The sequence below is a fragment of the Miscanthus floridulus genome, chromosome 19 (assembly GCF_019320115.1).
Source record: "Miscanthus floridulus cultivar M001 chromosome 19, ASM1932011v1, whole genome shotgun sequence".
NCBI classification, from domain to species: domain Eukaryota; kingdom Viridiplantae; phylum Streptophyta; class Magnoliopsida; order Poales; family Poaceae; genus Miscanthus; species Miscanthus floridulus.
Genome location: NC_089598.1, coordinates 16,300,330 through 16,321,887, shown reverse-complemented (window position 1 = coordinate 16,321,887; position 21,558 = coordinate 16,300,330). Strand labels below are relative to the sequence as shown.

Here is a 21,558-nt window from a genome sequence, read left to right as displayed (position 1 = left end):
CCATATGAAATCCCAGATATCCTAGTATGCTTTTGATAAATCTGTACCCAGCACTATCATCATTTTTATGAATCATGAACATCAGAGAATCATAGGCATACAGGAATATTAGTTTGTCTCTCACTGGATGATAGTGCTGGCGTCTGGCATGACGACGAGATGGTCTTAAGCTGGCGTTCAGGGCGACCGCCGTCGAGTGCTTCAAGGCCGAGGTGTGCGCCGTGGATTTCAAGACAAAGGTGCTGGAGGTGAGCAGAGCGGGAGGAAGAAGAAAGGAGGAGCGGAAGGGCGAGCTGGAGTGGGCCGGGCCGCGCGTGGGGAGGGATAGAGAGGGCAGGGGCAGGGGCGGTCATTTTCCATTCGCCTGCCACGCTGGGCAGCTGAGGTGGCGTGCCACGCCAGCAATTGTGGTAAAAATGTATCGTTTTTCTCTCTCAGCTGTTAAAATCGTAGCGCCAATTCTAAACCTGCTATTCGAGGAGTGGCCATCCATTACGATGGTAAAAAGTTAAATATCCCCATATCCTCTCCCCGCATCACATAGCACTTCTTCTTCCTCGAATGCCCGCACAGTCTCTCTCTCTCTCACCGGCGACAGCGACCGGTGGCGTCCTCCCTGCGCCCACGCCCCACCGCCTCCCCGCGCCCGCGCCCCACCGCCTCCCCCGCGCGCAGCCATGGCGGATGCGGCGGCGGATCGGCCGGACCCAGCGACGGCGGCGGCGGATCGGCCGGATCCAGCGACAGCGGCGACAAATCTGCCGGATCTTGCGGTGGCGGCGCCAGGTAGGCCTCCTCCTCTCTCCTCTAGGGTTCCGACGAGCTCTCCCTTCTTCTCCCCAACTCCGGTGGACTATAGAATGGCTGACTGGGGAGAGGCAGGTAGGCCAGGCGGTGGGGATGGTCGACGGACGGCTTAGGGGGGAGCTAGCGGCGGCAGGGACGGTCGGGCCGGGGAGGCTCGCCAGAGCTGAAGAAGATGGCGGCGGGGTGGGAGGCGGGTGGGGGGAGAGGGTGGCCGCCGTGGGCGTTAGGGTTCGTCGGAGCTTCGGAGAACCCTAGCGCCCGCAGCGGGGGTGAGGGCGTCGGAGTCGGGAAATAAAAGATCTCGTCTGTTTTTTTCCCTTTTCGGGCAGCCAAAATAATTTCTTTCCCAAATTGGAGTGTGCAGACAGAAATTGGATTTCCTGCACGCGCACGCTCTAGTAAAGTTCTAAAAATTTACCTCCCATCCTAAGACTCGCGAAGAATGACGAATAGTACAGTTGCTGCTTCCCATATCTTCTTGAATGTCGCGACAACTTACTGGAATGAGCCAATGAGAAGTAGATACACTACCGCTAGATTTTGCATTCAGAATATATACATTTTCTTTAGGGGAATTCAGAATATATACATGCTAACCACATGAAAAAAATCAAAAGAAAACTCTGCGCCTTGCCCTTGCGGCTTGCCGGCCTGTACAAAGGATGAGAAAACGACGTCTTCTCTTGTGGGCTGGGCTGCCGCTGCCGGGGTCACATTTTAAATTTGCTGGGGTCGAAGGTGGCTAGGACATATGGTAGATTGGCATACGCTTTTTTTTTCTAAACTTAATTGGCTCATCGAATATAGACGACATTAGTCAATATGTGGCAATTGAAAATCTCCTTACCATGCTCGGTTATGCAATTATTACGCTGACTGCATGCATGCGTGTATCGGTGTATATATAGTTCTTAATCAAGTTTTTACACATGAATATGTGTGCCTACTACATTTTGTTAACCTTTTCTTCTTGTCCGATGATGAAGTACACTAACCTGCTTTACAATACGTTCATTTCGTCTTTAGTTCCCTCCAATCCCATAGGGAATGATTGATCCAAATGAGCCCTTAAATACTGAAAGATATCTTTATTTTTAATCTTCATGGAGACATAGACGAAGCAAAGAACACAAGTAAAGGCAACACACTATAACACAACCACATACATATAATAGTAACTCAAAAAGTTCCAATATGACGAAATTGTTCCCTCCCGACTATAGGACATAGCACTTAATCCGCATGTATATGACATACTAATAGGTTGCCATGTCATAGGGTACTAGGATAGATGCAAAACCTACTTCCTCATCATCCATGGATCAACAAGAAAACCTCCCTCTTGATCACTTGTGAGTTTTTTCTTGCTCCCACCCCCCTCCACCTTTGGAGCCACACAAGAACCACCAGCCCCACCTCTGTTTAAGGTAGTGGCTTGGTTACTGCTGCTGCTTGCCTGGCCAGTATAATATAAGGATGGAAACCACATCTGCTTGGCCAGGTTACTCATGGCGACAAATTGGCTGCTGGAGCCATAGTGGTTTGAGTTGTAGGTTCCACTGGTGAAGGTGGACCCCTCTAGACTTGAAGCATTAGTTTGCACCCTGGGCTCATCATCGCAGAGGCCAACGTCGTCGTTGATGCTGCTGCGCTGCCTCCTGGTAGTGTTCTCCATCCTGCGGAAATACTTTTGGGCATGGCTAGAGATTTGCACTGGTGTCCTAGTGGTAACGAAGTGCTTGGAGATGTTCTTCCAGTCACTTCGACCAAACGCACGCAAACCGTAGAGGAAATTCCTACATTGGGACAAGGTTCAGAATAAAAAATTGCATAATATACACACTCATTATTAGTGACGAATTCTCAAACAGGCATAATCAATACATCACACGTCATTCTAATATATGTAATAATAATTTGCATGAAATATGTGAGAAGCATTCCCAAAACAAGAAGAAAGAAAGAAATGGATCAAAACTCATGAGTATGTGAGATAAACAAATCATTAACCTATGTTCGTCTGTGGTCCAAAACCTCCAGCGCTGCCTCTCCTTCTGAGGATCTGGTTGGCTATGCAGATCTTCCCCTGCCTTCCGCTTGGCCTTCCTCTCCTCCACCAAAATAAAGGCACTAGGTAAAGAAATCCACTCGGTAAATGACCATTTTGCCTAGTGTCAATACTAGGCATACCATCACACTCGGCAAAGGCTGCCGGAGGGCAACCGCCGTTACCATTTTGCCGAGTGTCTTCCGTTAATACTCGACAAAATTAGAACTTTGCCTAGTGTCTCTGGACGACACTAGGCAAACTGACCAGTTTGCCTAGTGTCTTACAGAGACACTAGGCAAAATATTTTTTCTTTTTTTTATTTTAGCTTCCAATTTTTTTTCTGTAGCTTTCCTACTATACCTTGACCAACATGTTGAAAGTTGGCACAATTTTATGAAATTTTGCTATATTTCTTTAGTTTATTTAATTTCTTTGAATTTTTTTCGACAAATGCAAATTTGAACAGCAAGTGTGACGAATAATGGCAATTCATGAATGCAAAAATGATATTCATGTTAGTAAGTGTTAGTTGAGGCCGTATCCAGAAACAGACAAAAAATTTCACACATCTTCACGTCGAGACATGACCACGAACTTACGAGCAAATAGTTTTTAAATTCTATTAAATGAAAACGGAGTCTGAAATTCATGAAACTTGTCGACAAGTCAAGATATCGCATGCGGGTGCCATGATAAAAATTTAAAAAGATTTCGAGCACATCGTCACGTATGATGCTTAGAAACCCTAACATCTCCACATGATCACACTTGCACGGCCCCAGGGAGAAGGTGAGCAGCAGTAGAGAGGGAGGAGGAGGGAACAGAGAGAGAGGAGGAAGGTGGAGAGAAGAGGAAGCCCCATCGATCTGCTCCCGTCCGCCGGTGCCCTGCTTGACATTCTGTCCACCGATGTCTTGCTCTGGTGCCCCGCCCCATAAGCCAGCGCCTTGTTCCGGTGCGCCTCCTGCCGGCCTGCAGCCCCGTCCGACACCGCGCCGTCTCTTTGATCGACGACTAGCACGCACGAGGTTCGTCGACCACTTTTGTATTCGATACATGGTGTACGAGAAGTAGTGGTACAAATATGCATAGGATGGATAAATGATGATGTTGGCGGTGATTGTGTTAGTACTAGTTGTTGTTGTGTTAGTAGATGTAATTGCTTCCCTTGATATATATGTGTTTAGCGGCCATCGTGCCGTTGGTTCATTGCAGGTTTTGAGAATCTCACCGTACAGGGGAGGTGCTGCCAAAATTTTTTGTTTTGTTTTTATTTGCAGGAAAAAGAAGGTGAAAAAGGAGCAGAGGCGACCCCGATCGTCTTCCTCACCGGTGTCGGTCTGCCTGCACCGCGTCGCCTCGCCACTGCACCAACCCTCCACGGCCCCGCTAGCCTGACTCCACCGCCACCTTAGGTATAACCCCTCTTTCCGTATCATGGTTGTAGGTGGCGAAGCCCAGTTAGGCATCTCCCGTTCGAAATACATACGGTTGGAGGTATGTAAATCTTTGCATATCGATAACCATATGTGTTTCGAATTGTCCACGTTTTTTTGGATAGCCCGCGGCTGCGTAGATGGATTAGTTTTCATGGTCTGCTCCTATCCGAGATAGAGTTTTGGTATCACCTCCCTGTTGTTCTCCGGATACACTCTCCTTGTCAGGACATGTATTTGGAGAACAACGGGTAGGTGCTGCCGAAATTCATTCTTAGATAGGAGTAGATCATGAAAACTAATCTCATCTACGCATCCGCGGGTGGGATTAGGACCTATCCTCACCTATTAGATGGTAGGAACACCGTGTAGATGCAATTGATGCTTATATTACTCGTTGATACATATGTTAGAGGATGGATGACCGTGAGTGGATGTACACGGGCCACAGAAGCAAGGTTGATTTCACCAAAGAATGGATGTGCAAAACGGATGAGTTCTTGGAGTCAGCTTTTGGCGAGGCTGGTGGCAGACCTATTAAAGCTTTGTGTCCCTGCAGCAAATGTGCAAATAGAAAAAGGCAAAACAAGGTGAATGTGGGTAAACATCTAGTGAATAATGGGTTCACGCCGAACTATACCCGGTGGGTCCACCATGGTGAAGGCCATCGTATGAGAGAGGAGGTAGTGAGACCACGTCTGGAGGGTTTCGATGATGATGCCGGGGTAGCGGACATGTTAGATGACTTTCATGAAGCACAGTATGTTGAAGGACGTAGGTTGGAGGAGATGGATGCAACAACAAAGGCATTCTACGACATGATGGAGTCAGCACAGAAACCCCTGCACGATAGGACAACGGTTTCTCAACTAGATGCCATTGGATGTGTAATGGGGTTCAAGTCCCAGTTTAGCCTGGGTCGAGAAGCCTACGATGGTATGTTGGCCCTCATTGGCAGCCTGCTTCCTGAGGGCCACATTCTACCAAAGAGCATGTACGAGTCTCAAAAAGTGCTTCGTGCACTTAAAATGCCGTATGACCAGATAGATGCTTGTCCGAAGGGGTGTGTCCTATTTAGGAAAGATCACAAGGATGCAAAATACTGTCCAAAGTGTGAATCCTCCAGGTACCTTGAGGTTGACTCTGGTGATGGCCAGAAGAGGCAGCTTTCTATCCCGTTGAAAGTCCTTCGGTACCTTCTGTTCTTACCGAGGATGCAACGTCTATATATGACCGAGGAATCCGCGAAACAGATGAGATGGCACAAAGAGGGCAAACGATACAATCCAGACAAGATGGTACATCCCTCTGATGGTAAAGCATGGACCCACTTTGAACGCATTCATAATGACAAAGCTGAAGAGGCTCATAATGTACGTGTTGCGCTGGCAACAGATGGGTTCAATCCTTATGGTCAGATGTCTGCTCCGTACACTTGTTGGCCCATCTTCGTTATCCCCCTCAATCTCCCCCCCCAGCGTCCTCCTTCAATGACAGAACATCTTTTTGTCATTGATAATTCCTGGACATCTGGGGAATAACATGGGTGTGTACATGGAGCCTCTTATTGATGAATTGATCCTTGCTTGGGAGGACGGGGTATGGACATACGATTGGGCTACAAAGAGAAACTTCAAAATGCGTGTTTGGTACCAGTACTCCATGCATGACTTCTTGGCATATGGGATATTCAGCGTGTGGTGCGTTCATGGGAAGTTTCCATGCCCAGTATGCAAGGCAGCTCTAAGGTTCATTTGGTTGCAGAAGGGTGGCAAGTATTTGTCATTCGACAAACATCGTCAATTCCTCCCTATGGACCATCCTTTTAGACAAGACATAAAGAACTTCACAAAAGGTGTCATAGAGACAAATCCTCCACCACACATGATGAATGGTGCCGAGGTTCATGCTCAGATAGATGCTCTCGTGGCCAACGAAGGAGGTGGTTTTGTGGGATATGGTGAGCAACATATGTGGACACATAAGTCGGGCTTGACGAGGCTCCCCTATTTTAATGATCTTCTCTTGCCACATACCATCGATGTAATGCACACTAAAAAGAATGTCACCGAGGCACTTTGGGCTACACTCATGGACATTCCTGATAAGTCCAAAGACAACCCTAAGGCTAGAGTCGACCTGGCAGCATTATGTGATAGACCAAATCAACATATGCGTCCTCCTAGAGGCAGCAAGAAATGGATAAGGCCTAAGGCCGATTTCGTCTTGAGCAGAGACCAAAGGAGAAAAGTACTTGAATGGATCCAGAGGTTAATGTTCCCTGATGGATATGCAACGAATCTGAGGAGGGGAGTGAACTTATCTACTCTATGAGTCCTAGGGATGAAGAGTCATGACTACCACATATGGATTGAGAGGCTTCTTCCAGCTATGGTTCGAGGCTTTGTCCCTGAGAATGTCTGGCTAGTGTTGGTAGAGTTGAGTTATTTCTTCCACCAACTGTGTGCCAAGGAGTTATCTCAAACCGTGATTGATGACTTGGAGAGAGCGGCACCTTTGTTACTCTGTAGGTTGGAGAAGATCTTTCCCCTGGCTTCTTCTTGCTGACGCAACATTTGATTTTGCACCTCTCGAATGAGGCACGAATGACGGGGCCCGTGCAGTTCCATTGGTGCTATCCAATCGAGAGATATCTAAAGGTTCTTCGAAAAAAATGTAGAAATAAAGCCAGAATTGAGGCTTCCATTGCAGAGGCATCCGTTCTGGAGGAGGTGTCAAACTTCACAACAACATACTACGCTGAAAACCTTCCTAGCATCCATAATCCTCCCCCTCGTTACAATGCTGGGGAAAATGAATCGAACCTCAGCCTTTTTCGAGGGCAACTCGGAAGCGCAAGTGCATCGACCACCAAAGTGTTGCAACCTGAAGAGTGGCGTAGTATCATGCTGTATGTGTTGATCAACCTTGACAAAGTCAAGCCATACTTGGGGTAAGTTCTCAATGAACTTGATTCATAACGTCATCACTCATTGGCCAACCCCTTTTTGTCTCATTGCTACAGGGAATTTCGTCGTCAAACCTGGCATCGACAAAGGGAACCTACCCCTCTAGAATGGGATACCCTTCTTAGACAGGGTGCTGGAAATGGGAGCCCCGACTTCATTTCTTGGTTCAAAAAGAAGGTACCGTCCAATTTATCTTGTACTTTCACATTCTAAGTTGCTTGTACATGTGAAATATAAAACGATCTATCTTGCTCGAGCTTGCAGGGCCAAACCGATGTGTCCATGACGGCCGAGTTGAGACAGGTTGCCAATGGCTTTGCTTATAAGGTGAAGTCATTTACCAGTTATGACGTGAATGGATATCGCTTTCGCACATCAAGCTACGAGCAGAGTTAGCCCAATCGAAAAACCACAAGTACTGGAGTTTTTACGGTCGGCCAAGATAGGGTCGAGTATTATGGAAGACTTGAAGAAATATATGAACTCAGCTTTCATGGTTGCAGGCCTCTTAATCCTGTTATATTCAAATGCCATTGGTTTGATCCTGCAGTAACGAGACGGACTTGGGCTAGTCTTGGGGTAGTTGAAATTCGACAAGATTCCGTCTTACCAGGAGACGATGTCTATGTTGTGGCCCAACAGGCCACACAGGTTTATTATCTCCCATACGCATGCCAAGACAAAGAGAATCTTAATGGTTGGGATATTGTGCACAAGGTATCGCCACACGGTAAACTACCTTTGCCAAACGATGAAGATTATACATTTAACCCAAACACATATGATGGAGAATTCTTCCAAGAAGAGGGGTTGGAAGGAAGGTTTGAGATAGACTTAACCGAAGCGATTGGAATGGAAGTAGACAATGAATGGGTTGATGCAGGCAACGCTAGAGACGAGGTGCTAAATGAGAAGGACTTACAAATGCTTGACCGATTACAGTTAGGCCAAGATAATGTTGACAACATCCCCCCTTCGGATAGTGTCGAGTATTTTGACATGATTGATAGTGATGATGAGACTTATGATCCAGCTAATCCCGATCATGAAGATTATTTTTAATACATGTAATAATATGTTATTTTGTAATTTTAGTTTGTTCCTTTTGCCTTTATGTAATTATGTTATTTCTAATACAACATTGTTTTTTTGTTTTTGATTGCAAGTGATTAATCAAAGATGGCGGGCGGGCGTCAAAATAGGAGGGTCAGCTCGATCTACCAAAGAACACGCCCGGTAGACACCACTGCAGATGAGGACCTATCGATGCCGTCGCAGAGGAGGAGGAGGAGGAGCAGCACCGGTCGCAGGAGGCGGTCACAGGAGGAGTAGTTGTCGCTGCCGCAGGAGGAGGACGAGCGGGTGGAGGACGAGGAGGAGCGGGTGGAGGATGAGGAGGACAAGAGGGTGGAGGACGAGGAGGACAAGCGGGAGGAGGACGAGGACGGGGAGGAGGAGGAGGTCGAGGAGGAGGCAGCAGCGGGTTCGGCTTCCTCTGGTACATCGAGTGTGTACTTGCGAGGTCCCGCGAGCCTCCCTACGCGGCTGATACCTTCTTACAGACGCCCGAAGATTACACCCGATGGAGAAACGTAAGTAAATTAACATGTTTTCACTACTTCAAATGATATGTTCAAAAATCACACTAGAAGCTAACTATTATTCTTAATAACTTGTGCAGGGGCTGGACGGTTGTAGAGTCTGCAGGATGTCACACACGCAAGGTCAGTGGCATCCTTGGCCTTCTGGTCAAGGAACACTTCCCTGGCTTGGTCCAGTTCACCGGGAGAGAGGAGCCGCCCTACACGTTTGCCCACTACGCCAACGCCCCCGATGCTACAGATCTGCTTGGCAGGACATTCCCCAACAAGGCGGAGCGAGTGAAGGCTGAGCTATGGGTAAGTCTTCCTCGCACTACATTGTTCAATACATCGCATTCATTGGACATTTTTTGAAATAATGAATGAATACTTCGTGTGTATATGCAGGATTTCTTCAGACTTTAGGAAGGCTTTAAGGACACGGCGGATGTGGTGCTAACCAAAGCATGTAAAAGACTTGTGAAGCAGCTGCATTACGAGGCACGCGTCTAGGCCATCATAACATACTATGGGTCCTACCTTGCAACGAAGGTCACGAAGAAAGAAGCAAGAGATATGGCATTGACCAAGGAAGAGTTCATGAAGGTAAATGTATTCGAACATTAATAATGTAGTGCTGATAGCTTTAATTTAACTTCTTATATGTCATATACTTCATGGCTTGTAGGTGGTTCCGTGCTGGTGCTCCGGGGATCACCGATGCTGGGAGATGATGGTGGACAAGTGGTTGGACCTCGAATGGATTGCCTAGCACAAAGCTTGTCGGGAGCGCCGTTTGCAGATGATAGGTGTACCACACTATCAAGGCAACCGCAGCCTCAACGGATACGCGCAAACTTGGGTACGAGAATCCATTTTTTTATTATAACGTTGTATGTTGCATGATTTCTAATCATCTTGCTATTTTTCTCGCAGTCATCGTCGCATGGTGGGCAGCCGGTTACCCAGTTCATGGCATATGCCATGGCCCACAAGGGCAAGGTGAAATCCGACGTCTCCTACAACCTGGATGACCCTCCTTCGGCATACAGCAACACAACCGTCCATAGCCATCTCAGTCAGTATACTGAGATGGCAAGGGCGGTCCATGGGCCACAGTACGATCCGAGCGCCCATGACTTTGACGGAGAGATCGTCATGAGGGTGGGAGGTGGCAAGAAGCATGGGCGGTATTGGATGGGTGATGGTGTCATCAACACGTCCTCTACTCCCACCCTCTCCCAGATCCGAGCACAGAGCACGAGCGCAAGCCCGGCCATACGTCCACGGCCAACCACTGCTTCGCACCTTGTCAACGAACTCCAGGTAATTTCTGTTTTATTCGTTGCTTATTGATTTTTACATACCTTTGCCTTACTTTAACATTAGGGGTCAAATGTTGTAGGCCCAACTGCTAGAAGAAAGGAGGTTTCGCGAGGAGATGGAAGCGAGGGCGGTGGAAGAGCGGGAGGCCCAACGACAGAGGATAGAGGAGCTAGTGGGGTTCATGTCCACTCTTGGCGCCGCTATGGGGCGAACCATGCCAGCTAGCCTAGTCTTGCTACTTCCTCAAGCAGCTACTCCTGTGAGTACCAATATATTACTTATTATGTTCCAACCTGACATAGGGCACACTAGAAAAAATATGCAATCTTAAACATACAATATGGTGTTGGTGGTGACGGCGGTTGTTGTTGTGGTGTGGTGGTGGCAGTTGTGGTGTTCGGGTGGTGGTGGTGTTGGTGGCGGTGTATTGATATGTATGTTCTTGACGGTCATCGTGCCGTTTGTTTTCTTGCAGGGTTTGGAAACCTCTCCGTGCAGGGGAGGTTCTGCCGAAATTTTTTATTGACGGTATCATTTTTATTTTTTTCAGCATCAATCGGGCGTGGCATCGAATCAAATTGGAGGGTCGCCGGCTTCACAGATTGGAGCATCGCCGGCACCACAGCTTGAGCCGAATCAAGTGGAAGGGTCGCCGGCTTCACAGATTGGAGCGTCGCCGGCACCACAGCTTGAGCCGAATCAAGTGGAAGGGTCGCCTGGAGCATCAAACCACGGGCCTCTTCACCCTTGACAATCGTCGTGATCAGCTTGTTGTGAACTTTGTTAAGAAATTTGGTTGTGCACTTATGAACTTGTGAACTTGTGGCACATTTGGACTTTTGGTATGAACATGTGATATATGTGAACATGTGGTTCTTATTTATGATTCATGTGATATATTTGTGGTGTTTGAATATGATTTATAGTTGTGTCGCAAATGGAATAATCAAAAAAAATTCAGCTTCTGGTTACTTTGCCTAGTGTCAGGGGTCTGACACTAGACAAATGGGCCACACGTGGCACACCTGGGAATAGGCTTTGCCTAGTGTCAGGAAACTGACACTGGGCAAAGTAGACAGTTTGCCTAGTGTCGGAGGCCTGACACTAGGCAAAGCTTGGCATATTTGCCTAGTGTAGGCGGCCTGACACTAGGCAAAGCTTGACATATTTGCCTAGTGTCGGACGCCTGGCACTAGGCAAACCTTGCATACTTTGCCGAGTGTCAGACCTCCGACACTAGGCAAAACGTCCGTTACAATTTCCACCGTCAGTGGAATACTTTTGCCGAGTGGTATCCTTGACATTAGGCAAACACTTTGCCGAGTGTCCGAGGTTTAACACTCGGCAAAGTGCTCTTTACCTAGTCCGCCTCTGCCGACCCTTGTTTGCCTAGTGTGACACTAGGCAAATTGTTTGCCTAGTGTTTCTAAGCCTTTGCCTAGTGCCTGCAGCACTAGGCAAATCCCACGATTCCAGTAGTGACGTATGTAACCGTTGATGGGGCCAGACGTGTGGATGCGCATGGACATATCTCCACCCGCTCTAAGGCACACAGTATAGTAGTATACCGGTGCTTGATTGAGTAGTATCAGTTGAATCTATCATCTGTGGTGGATTTTCATGATTGCGGCGCTTCATATTATGATACGCTTACAAGATATGTATCTATCTCTATCCAAATGACTTGAATAGTTGCTACTACATAAATGGTCGTGGACAATTCAAATCTTGTATATATGCATATTTTTCTTATGATATAATATTGAATAGTTATATATAATATTCACAATTAAATGAGCATGAAAGCAAGTTAAATTCTTTTAACAACTAGCTACATTGCGTGGATACCGAGTCTATGCATGGTTTGGTATTTAATCATTTCTTGAGTAGTTTCTCCATGTGACCGACGAATGACACAAACTGCATGTTTGAGACCTTCAAGACTGGTGTAGATATAGGGTATACGACATAAACTAACTACTTTGGTAATAATAAAATTATGATTGTGTCATTGATTACTTATCTGAGATTTTTACATTATCTCAGATTTTTATTTAGCCTCAGACTCCCCAGAAAACTGTTTGCTTACCATCTGTTTGTGAGAGTAAGTTTATGGATTGAATGATATGTTGCATTGGCGCACTGCAGATGTGGTGCAACATATCATTCGATAACAGCATACCTACATAGTTGGTGTTTGATACACTTCCATATCTTCTTGAGTGTCCCGACAACTTACTGGAATGAGCCAATGAAACGTAGAAACACCACCGCTAGCTTTTGCATTCAGAATATATACATGCTAACCATATGAAAAAAAAAATCAAAAGAAAACTCTGAGATCTCGTATGAGCCAACAGGGGCATGCGTCCAGGTGTACGAACGGAATGGACAAACCTTACTGGAGTCCACGTACTGGGTTTGCGCCTTGCCCTTGCGGCTTGCCGGCCTGTGCAAAGGATGAGAAAACGATGTCTTCTCTTGTGGGCTGGGCTGCCGCTGCCTGGGTCACATTTTAAATTTACTGGGGTCGAAGGTGGCTAGCACATACGGTAGATTGGCATATGCTTTTTTTTCTAAGCTTAATTGTCTCATCGTATATAGACGACATTAGTCAATATGTGGCAATTAAAAATCTCCTTACCATGCTCGGTTATGCAATTATTACGCTGACTGCATGCATGCGTGTATCGGCGTATATATAGTTCTTAATCAAGTTTTTACACATGAATATATGTGCCAACTACATTTTGTTAACCTTTTCTTCTTGTCCGATGATGAAATACACTAACCTGCTTTACAATACGTTCATTTCGTCTTTATTTCCCTCCAATCCCCATAGAGAATGATTGATCCAAATGAGCCCTTAATACTGAAAGATATCTTTATTTTTAATCTTCATAGAGACATAGACGAAGCAAAGAACACAAGCAAAGACAACACACTATAACACAACCACATACATATAGTAACTAAAAAAGTTTCACTATGACGAAATTGCTCCCTCCCTACTATAGGACATAGCACTTAATCCGCATGTATATGACGGACTAATAGGGTACTAGGCTAGATGTAAAACCTAGTTCATCATCCATTGATCAACAAGAAAATCTCCCCCTTGATCACTAGTCAGTTTTGTCTTGCTCCAACCCCCTCCACCTTTGGAGCCACACAAGAACCACTAGCCCCACCTTTGTCTAAGGTAGTGGCTTGGTTACTGCTGCTGTTTGCCTAGCAGTGTTCTCCATCCTATGGAATTTCCAGTCGCTTCGACCATACGCACGCAAACCATAGAGGAAATTCCTACATTGAGACAGGGTTCAAAATGAAACATTGCATATGAATACACATCTAGTGTCCAGTGACAAATCTCAAATGCCTCATCATAATCAATACCCCACACTGATAAAAAAAATAATCAATACCGTACCCCACATGACATTCTAATATATGTAACAATAATTTGCATGAAAGATGTGACAAGCATTTCCAAAATAGTGAAAATAAATAAATGGATCAAAACTCATGAGCGTGTGAAACAAAATTGAGAGTACATAGAAAATCATTACTTGTGTTCGTCCATGGTCCAAAATCTCCGACGCTGCCTCTCCTTCTGAGGATTTGGTTGGCTATGCGGATCCTCCCCTGCCTTCCTCTTGGCCTTCCTCCCCTCCACCAAATCACCACCCAAGACATCCATGGCTGGATCCTCCACTTTTATCCCAAACTTGTCATTAACAAGCTTGCTACCCGCCGTTGCATGCTGGTTGCCGCTCAACAGCATATGCATCTTCTCCACCATGAGATCAGCATACAAGTTGGTTACCTTATGCTTCTCCTTTGTGGGAAACCTTGCTTGGAGCACATCCACAATGTCAGTTTTCTTATTGTTTATGTCATTGGCATAGGTACTCTTGGCACTGTGGTAGCGATGAGAGCTTTCACCGCTTTGATCTCAGAGGCATTCCACTCTCCATAATTGGGATCCATAAGTACTACACACTAGACATGGTATTATGAACTCTGAATGTGGTTGTTGGTATGGGGAGAATGGAAATCACTACTTTAATTACATATGCCCATGCGAGATTCTAGGTACATATGCCCAATAGCTTTATCTGTAGGCACATGATAGGGGGACACATGCACTCGTATGGTACTTTGTAATGTAGTGCGCTGTGTGTGGGGACACATGCACTCATATGGTACTTTGTAATCGTACTTATGAAGGGGCCATTTGGTACAGATTATTGGATAACTTCTAAAGTTGTTTTGCAGATTTTCTACCAACCGGCTAAGAAGGGAGGTCCTCATGTGGAGCTCCAGAAATCCCGCTGAGACCATGCGGTTGACACTTGATGAAACTAAAGTAGGCAGCTTCTCCGTGCACAGGCCCAGACATGGAGATGACGATAATGGATATGTTGTCCGGACGAGCGCAACCGCGAGGAAGGTTTGAGATCTTGTTTTGGAAATCTGTGCTACCGCCCTACTTTAACTACATATGTCCACGCGAGATTCGTGGTACATATGCCCAATAGCATTATCCGTAACCACATGATAGGGGGACACATGCACTCGTACGGTACTATGTAATGTAAGTGTGGTGTGCGTGTATATAACCCATAAGAAGGCTACAAGAATGTAACCATACTTCCCCTCAAAAAGAAAAGAATGTAACCATACTTATAAAAGGGGCCATTTGGTACAGATTATTGGATAGCTCCGAAGTTGTTTTGCAGCATTTTCTACCAACCAACTGAGAAGGGAGGTCCTCCTCGCTTGGAGCTCCAGAGATCCAGTTGTGACATGCGGCTGGCACCTGATAAAGCTGAAATAGGCAACTTCTCCCTGCACTGTCTGCCAATGCATGGGCCTGGACCCGGAGGTGATGATAATGGATATTGTTGTCCGGACAAGTGCAACCGCAAGGAAGGTTTGAGATCTTGTTTGGAAATATGTGGTACCGCCCTATTTTAGCAACATGTCATGTGAGATCCGTGATACATATGCCCAATAGCTTTATCCGTAGGCACATGATATGGGCACACATGCAATCTTACGGTACTATGTAAGTGTGGTGTGTGTAACACGTAGGAGGACTACAAGAATATAACCATACGTGTGTAAGGAGCCATTTTGTATAGATTCTTAGGCAGCTTTCGAATTGTTTTTGCAGCGTTTTCTACCAAATGACTGAGAAGGGTGGTGCTCCTTGCGTGAAGCTTCGGAGACCTTAGTTAGACATGGGGATGGCATCTGGTAAAGCTAAAATAGGCAGCTTTCTGCTGCTCCATTTGCCAGTACATAGGCTCGGACCCTTTTGCCCCAGTTCGAGTGGGCGTAACGTTGAGGCAAAGTGCAGGCGTGACGACGAGGTGGAGGTGGAGCACGAGCCGCTCGGGCATGACAACGAGGAGGGCACCAGCGTGGCTATCGAGAGGAGAAAAGGCCACGGCAGTCAGCGAAGTTTGCTTTTGGCTGGCAGCGATGGAGCTCGAGATCGCGGATAAAGAAATATGAAGAGCGGCACGTTTGTGGTTGGAAGGAGGAGAAAGAAACCAGAGATAAGAAGAGAGAAAAACAAAATAAGGACGCTACTAAAACAAAATAAGGACGCTACTAAAGCATGCGCGCATGAGATTTGGAGGTTCCGCGCGCACCTCCTCGAACACTAGTTTTTAGTAAAAAAAACACAACTCTCTTCCCCGACTCCGACGCCCTCACCCCCACCGCCGGCCACCGCCCCACCGCAAACACCCTCTTTCTCTCCCCCACCGCCGCCATCTTCTCCAGCTTCGGCGAACCACTCCCGCCCCGACCTGTGTAACACCCTCAGTGTTACGCCCTAAACAAATTACTAAACCCTATTGAAAGGATCAAGATGCCCAAGAGGGGAGGTGAATTGGGCTAATTCTAAATTTCTTTGCAATAATTAAGTCCTATGGTTAGCCCAATTAACCCCTTGTGTCTAGAAAGTGTTTCTAATTGTTCTACTACACAAAAGACTTGCAACCTAAGTTCCAATCCTACTCTAGCATGACAATTTTAAGAATGTAAAGACATGAAATGAAATGCTCAAAGTAAATGCTCAAAGTAAATAGAGAGAAAGGAACGCGGCGATGTTTTGCCGAGGTATCGGAGAGTCGCCACTCCCCACTAGTCCTCGTTGGAGCACCCGCGCAAGGGTGTAGCTCCCCCTTGATCCGCGCAAGGATCAAGTGCTCTCTACGGGTTGATTCTTCGACACTCCGTCGCGGTGAATCACCCACAACCGCTCACAACATGAGTTGGGTCACCCACAAGCTCCGCCGGGTGATCACCGAACTCCTAATCACCACCAAGCCGTCTAGGTGATGGCGATCACCAAGAGTAACAAGCACGAACTCTCACTTGACCACGACAAGCCTAATGAGAAGGTGGATGCACACTTTGCTACTCTTGATCTTCACTAATGAGGGCTCTCTTTGGGATTCTCAAATCTCAATCACCTCACTAGGACCTTGCTCTTCTTGGCACTCTCTAAGATGTTTCTCAGCTGTTGGAATGAGCAAAAGTACCCCCACACACGAGTGGAGGTGGTAATCGAATATTTTTTTTAATTTTAATCTTTTTTGAATATAATTTTAAATCTAATAATATCGGGTTTTTTTAAAACTAACACTTTTGGCCGCGCCTATTGTCCTAGCGTGGCCAAATGCCTGTGTCGCGCCATGCATGGTGGCGCGGCACAGGGCTAATGTGGCGTGGGCTGGCCGGGGGGGGCGCTAACGTGGCGGGTCTTGCCGCGCCACCGACCCTGGCGCGGCAGTGCCGCGCCCTGTTGCGTGGCGCGGCTAGACCAAACATACCGCACGAGCAGCCACACCACCTAGCCGCTGCGCCTGCCGCCGGCCCGGGCTACCTGGATGGTAGAATTGAAACGCGTCGCGCCCGTATTTTGTTGAGTTGTTTTCACGACCGAATAGAGAATTTGATAAGCCAATGATTAGTTTTTCGTCTTTCATAATACGGTTATGCACCATTTTAACTAATCAATTACGAAAAATTACCACCGGTGTCCAGATACGTCGGGACTGCCGGTTCCCGAACGCAAGGTACTTAATCTCGCCGGCAGTGCTGCGGTGACTCAACGAAACAAATAAGAAGCAAGTTGACAAGCTGCCACATAACATATTCATTATTTTGACATAAGTTTGACATAATATAACCAAATAACCCCGCAAGTTTCGGATGTCAATATTCGTTTGACCTAAACAAACTAAGACCCAGGAGTATAAGGATCCCTCGGACGCCTCTGTCTCTTCGGATTTGTTGGCAACACATTGGGAGTGTAGCCAACGTCGGTATAGTCGCGTCGACGGTGCGTATGGCTCGTACCTTGCAGGTATATGATACGCACGATTACTTATAATTCTTTATGATCGTTAGTTCATGGAGCCTACGTATTGAAACAAACTATCTTTGGTAGTACCTGTGAGGCTCCTTGGGTGCCAAACGGAGCACCACCTAGCTGAGACATGCCGATCTCGTCCTGCGGCCATTCGTCCCACTGGCTGTGCTGTCTACGGAAGCCTGGGGGTTCGTCATCGTCGTCATCGTCCTCCTCCTCGTCCTCGGTTGCAGGGTCCTTCCCAGCGCTATGATGTGGTGGTGTACGCACCGCGAAAGTGGCACCCTGCGTCATCGGCTGAGAAGAGCCGGCTGGTGTCCCCAAAGAGGTTGAAGACGTGCCACCCGACCGGGCGAGGAGTGGCGGTTCCTCATAAGGAGTGTCCATGTAGCTCAACTTCTGAGCTAGCTTCCTACAGCTCTTCTTCACCTTCTGCATAAATAGACGTTAAAGTTAGTTCATTAGCCAAACGCATATACAATAAAGAAATATTTTTGAAATGGACAAGTTTATGTTTACCTCCACAAAAGCCGCGAGAACGTCTGGCCCCTGCCCTCTAGACTCGTGAAGCCAGAACGCTGCTTCGTTGGACAGCCTTGACAATTGTGTCGCCTGGGTACAGAAACGCGATTGGACATTTTTAGTACACATACTTAATACCAAAAGGATAACAAATTGTACCATTCAAGTATTTTACCACGTATCTTTGAAGCGGGGCTCTCTATAGTTGCGTGTCCTCCCTAGTGGTAATGTCGTACACATCTTCGATGACATCTTCCTCTGAGTCCTCGTCAATCGCCACGTTAGTGTACGAAGGCTTGATATGTGTCCTCGTAGACCTGTGAAGCCACCGTAGGTACTCATCGAAGGTGTGCTGGTCATGTGAAGGACCCGCAAGGACCGCATATGGTACCCTGGTCTGCCACAAATGGATGTACGAGTTGTGTGTCACGCGCCAATCCTTGGTCTTGTACCTCTTCCTGCGGTCAAACCTGCAACAAAACGATATTAGTTGTACCAAACACACCTCTGAATTGTAGCATTGTTATTAATCGATAGCGCACCCGTGCAATACTTGATTGGTGGAGTAAAGCGGTGGTGGGCAGCCTATCATTCTTCCAAACTGTCTACAGACCCGGATGTGCAAGTGAATCTCGACCACATGGAAGAAAATAAGAGGGTCGTCGCTGCGATACTCGTGTGACTCATCCCTAGTGACAGGACTCAGATAGTCCTGGAGCTCCAGAGAATCCCAAGGACACCAAAACACCTAAAATTTCATAATTATGTTAGGTTGTGATATAGTGTACATCGAAGAAGACACTGCTACGATATTATAGAGAGCGTAACCTGGTGCTGTGTCAGGACGTCGAGACCGTTTGTATACTCTCTGTACTTGCGCCACGCATTCCCTCTAACTAACTGTGCTTCCGTCCAGATATACAGAGCTGTAGGGAGTGTATCATGCCCGTTCCATTGCTGCATTGAACACGATAATGAATTAGCAACAAATAATCTCATCATATCTAACTGCATGGAGGAATATAATGAACCGAAGTACTTACCGGTAAACCATTATTAAGGGGCCTCCCAACGGGCAATCGTTCCCAACACCAAACTTGGAGTAGGTAGGAGCAACCCCCAAGGTTCGCATGTCCTGAGGTGCGACAGCAGGCAACGCATAGCTGTCGATACGTCCATGCCAGGACTGCGCTGCCCCAGCTGTACCCCGCTATGTTCTCCCATGGCTGGCGAAGTATATCAAGGAAGATCCAGCTGATGGTGTTGCTCGAGGCGTTTGGGAAGAGGAAAGCACCAAGAAAGTGCCAGAGCCACACTCGAGCGAACCTGTCGATCTGTGCCTCCTCAGCTTGTGGGTCTAAGTACTCAAAGCGCTCTGTGATCCAGGACGACGAAACACCAGAACTTTTCCTGTAATTGATCAAAGAAAATGAGACCTGATGCCAGCTGTAAAGCAATGCAGGTATTAAATAGGCTTGAATTACTCACTTATTTTTCTTGGAAGCATCATCTTCCGGTGGAAGAAAACAAGTAAAATGAGCCACCAGCTCCCTCCAGTGATCGTTGTCAACTATCCCTGTCACTGGAAGTCCCCCCAACCGAAGGCCTAAAATAGCCTTCATGTCCTGCAACGTCAAGGTCATCTCGCCACAAGGTAGGTGGAACATGTGGGTCTCAGGCCTCCACCTGTTATAAGAATAGAACGACTGTTAGTTACCTCTAATTTGTTACAAGAAAGTTTACGTACAAAGAATGCACTCGCACCTGTCTACAGCTGCAGTAAGTAGTGCTGGGTCAAGGGGCGAAAGACCATGGTTGACAACACGGACAAGCTCGAAGAAGCCAGCACACCGTATGTACGGCGTATAACGCTTGTCCCACTGATGCGCCCTGTTGTGAGTGCGGGGCCTCAAAGGAGGCAGGGACACCTCTGTGTCATTGTCATTCAAGATATATGCTCGGTGCTAGTCGTCGTACTCCACCTCCAGAATGGGGTACAATGGGTGCTGCGGGGCGGGGCCATCCTATTACAAATTGATAAATAAAGCATTAGAGTATTCAAATTAACAAAATTCAAGTTAACATTAGTAAGTTCACAAACAAATTCACTAACCTAACTAGCCTAAATCTCTAAACCCAAAATCCTAACTATACTAGATAACAAATACATAATCAATCCATATAAAACTTTGGTTCTAAAATTACAAGTAATCTCTCCGTTTGAAAATAAATACACAATTTGCTTCTCGAGTAGTCAAAAATGTTAGTTTGATCAAAACTAAAAAACGGTATCAATATTTCTATCTCCTAATAAGTTTATTACGAAAGTATACTCCATGCTTAATGTAATAGTACATATTATGTATCATAAATATTAGTACGCTATTATATAAATTTGGTCAAAGACACTAATAGTAGATACAAAAAATACTAACTATACTAGATAATAATAAAAAATATAAAATCGAGAGGGAGGTACCTTAGGAGCGGGCGGCCTTGACGTGCCGGCGTTCGTGGCGCGGCTGGCTAGGGCGCTGCGCGGAGGGAGTGGTCGGGCGCGTGCGGCCGCAGGTAGGGCGCTGGCGGCGGCTGGCGGCGGCGGCGGCGTTCGGGCATGGCTAGGATGCGTGCGAGCGGGCGGCTCGCACGCGGTATATATCTGGTCCTGCCGCGCCACAGATCAGGGTGTGGCACTGCCACGCCAGGGTCGGTGGCGCGGCAAGACCCACCACGTCAGCGCCCCCCAGGCCGGCCCACGCCATGTCAGCCCTGTGCCGCGCCACCATGCATGGCGCGGCACAGGCATTTGGCCGCGCCAGGGCAATAGGCGCGGCCAAAAGTGTTAGTTTTAAAAAAACTGATAGTGTCAGATTTAAAATTATATTAAAAAAAGGGTTAAAATTAAAAAAATTCTATTTATAACACCGGCTGAAAAACGAACCGTTATGTGCCTCTGCGGGGTGACCGGACGCTCCAGTCATGTTAACCGGACGCTTCAGTCAGTATACCCTGAACTCCAGTGTTTATAGTGTGACCGGACGCTGGACAACGTTCGGTCAGCACTGACAGGACGTGTCCGGTCATGATTTTCCCTCACTGAAACCTTACTGGAGTCAACCGGACGCTGGCCCTCAGCGTCCGGTACCATGACCTAGCAGCGTCCGGTCAAACCAGACGCAATCACCTTGGTCAAATGAACTGACCGGACCCTAAGCCAGCGTCCGGTCACACCGGAGCCAGCATCTGGTTAGTATTTGACCCTCCATTCACTTCCAACTCTTGAACATATATGAATGAAGTTTGCTACATTGGATCAAAGGGCTGTTATGGAGCTACCTAGTGCTAGTTTTAACAAGTGTGCACCACACCTAACTCACTAGACTCACCTAGGTCAAGCTACCCATTCATACCCCCCTTAATAGTACGGCCAAAGGAAAAACAAAGTCCTAAACTACTCTAAGTGTCTCTCCAACTC

The 21,558-nt window shown here is 46.9% G+C and overlaps 1 protein-coding gene across 1 annotated transcript; it reads left to right on the top strand.

Annotated features, from left to right (window-relative positions):
• The first annotated feature begins 4,137 nt into the window (after positions 1-4,137).
• Positions 4,138-10,499, top strand: LOC136525628 (uncharacterized). Its single transcript, XM_066518555.1, has 4 exons — positions 4,138-4,272; positions 4,707-5,037; positions 10,059-10,168; positions 10,248-10,499. The coding sequence occupies exons 2-4, from the start codon at positions 4,710-4,712 to the stop codon at positions 10,497-10,499; spliced, it is 690 nt and encodes a 229-aa protein (XP_066374652.1). The 5' UTR covers positions 4,138-4,272; positions 4,707-4,709.
• Positions 10,500-21,558: the final 11,059 nt, after the last annotated feature.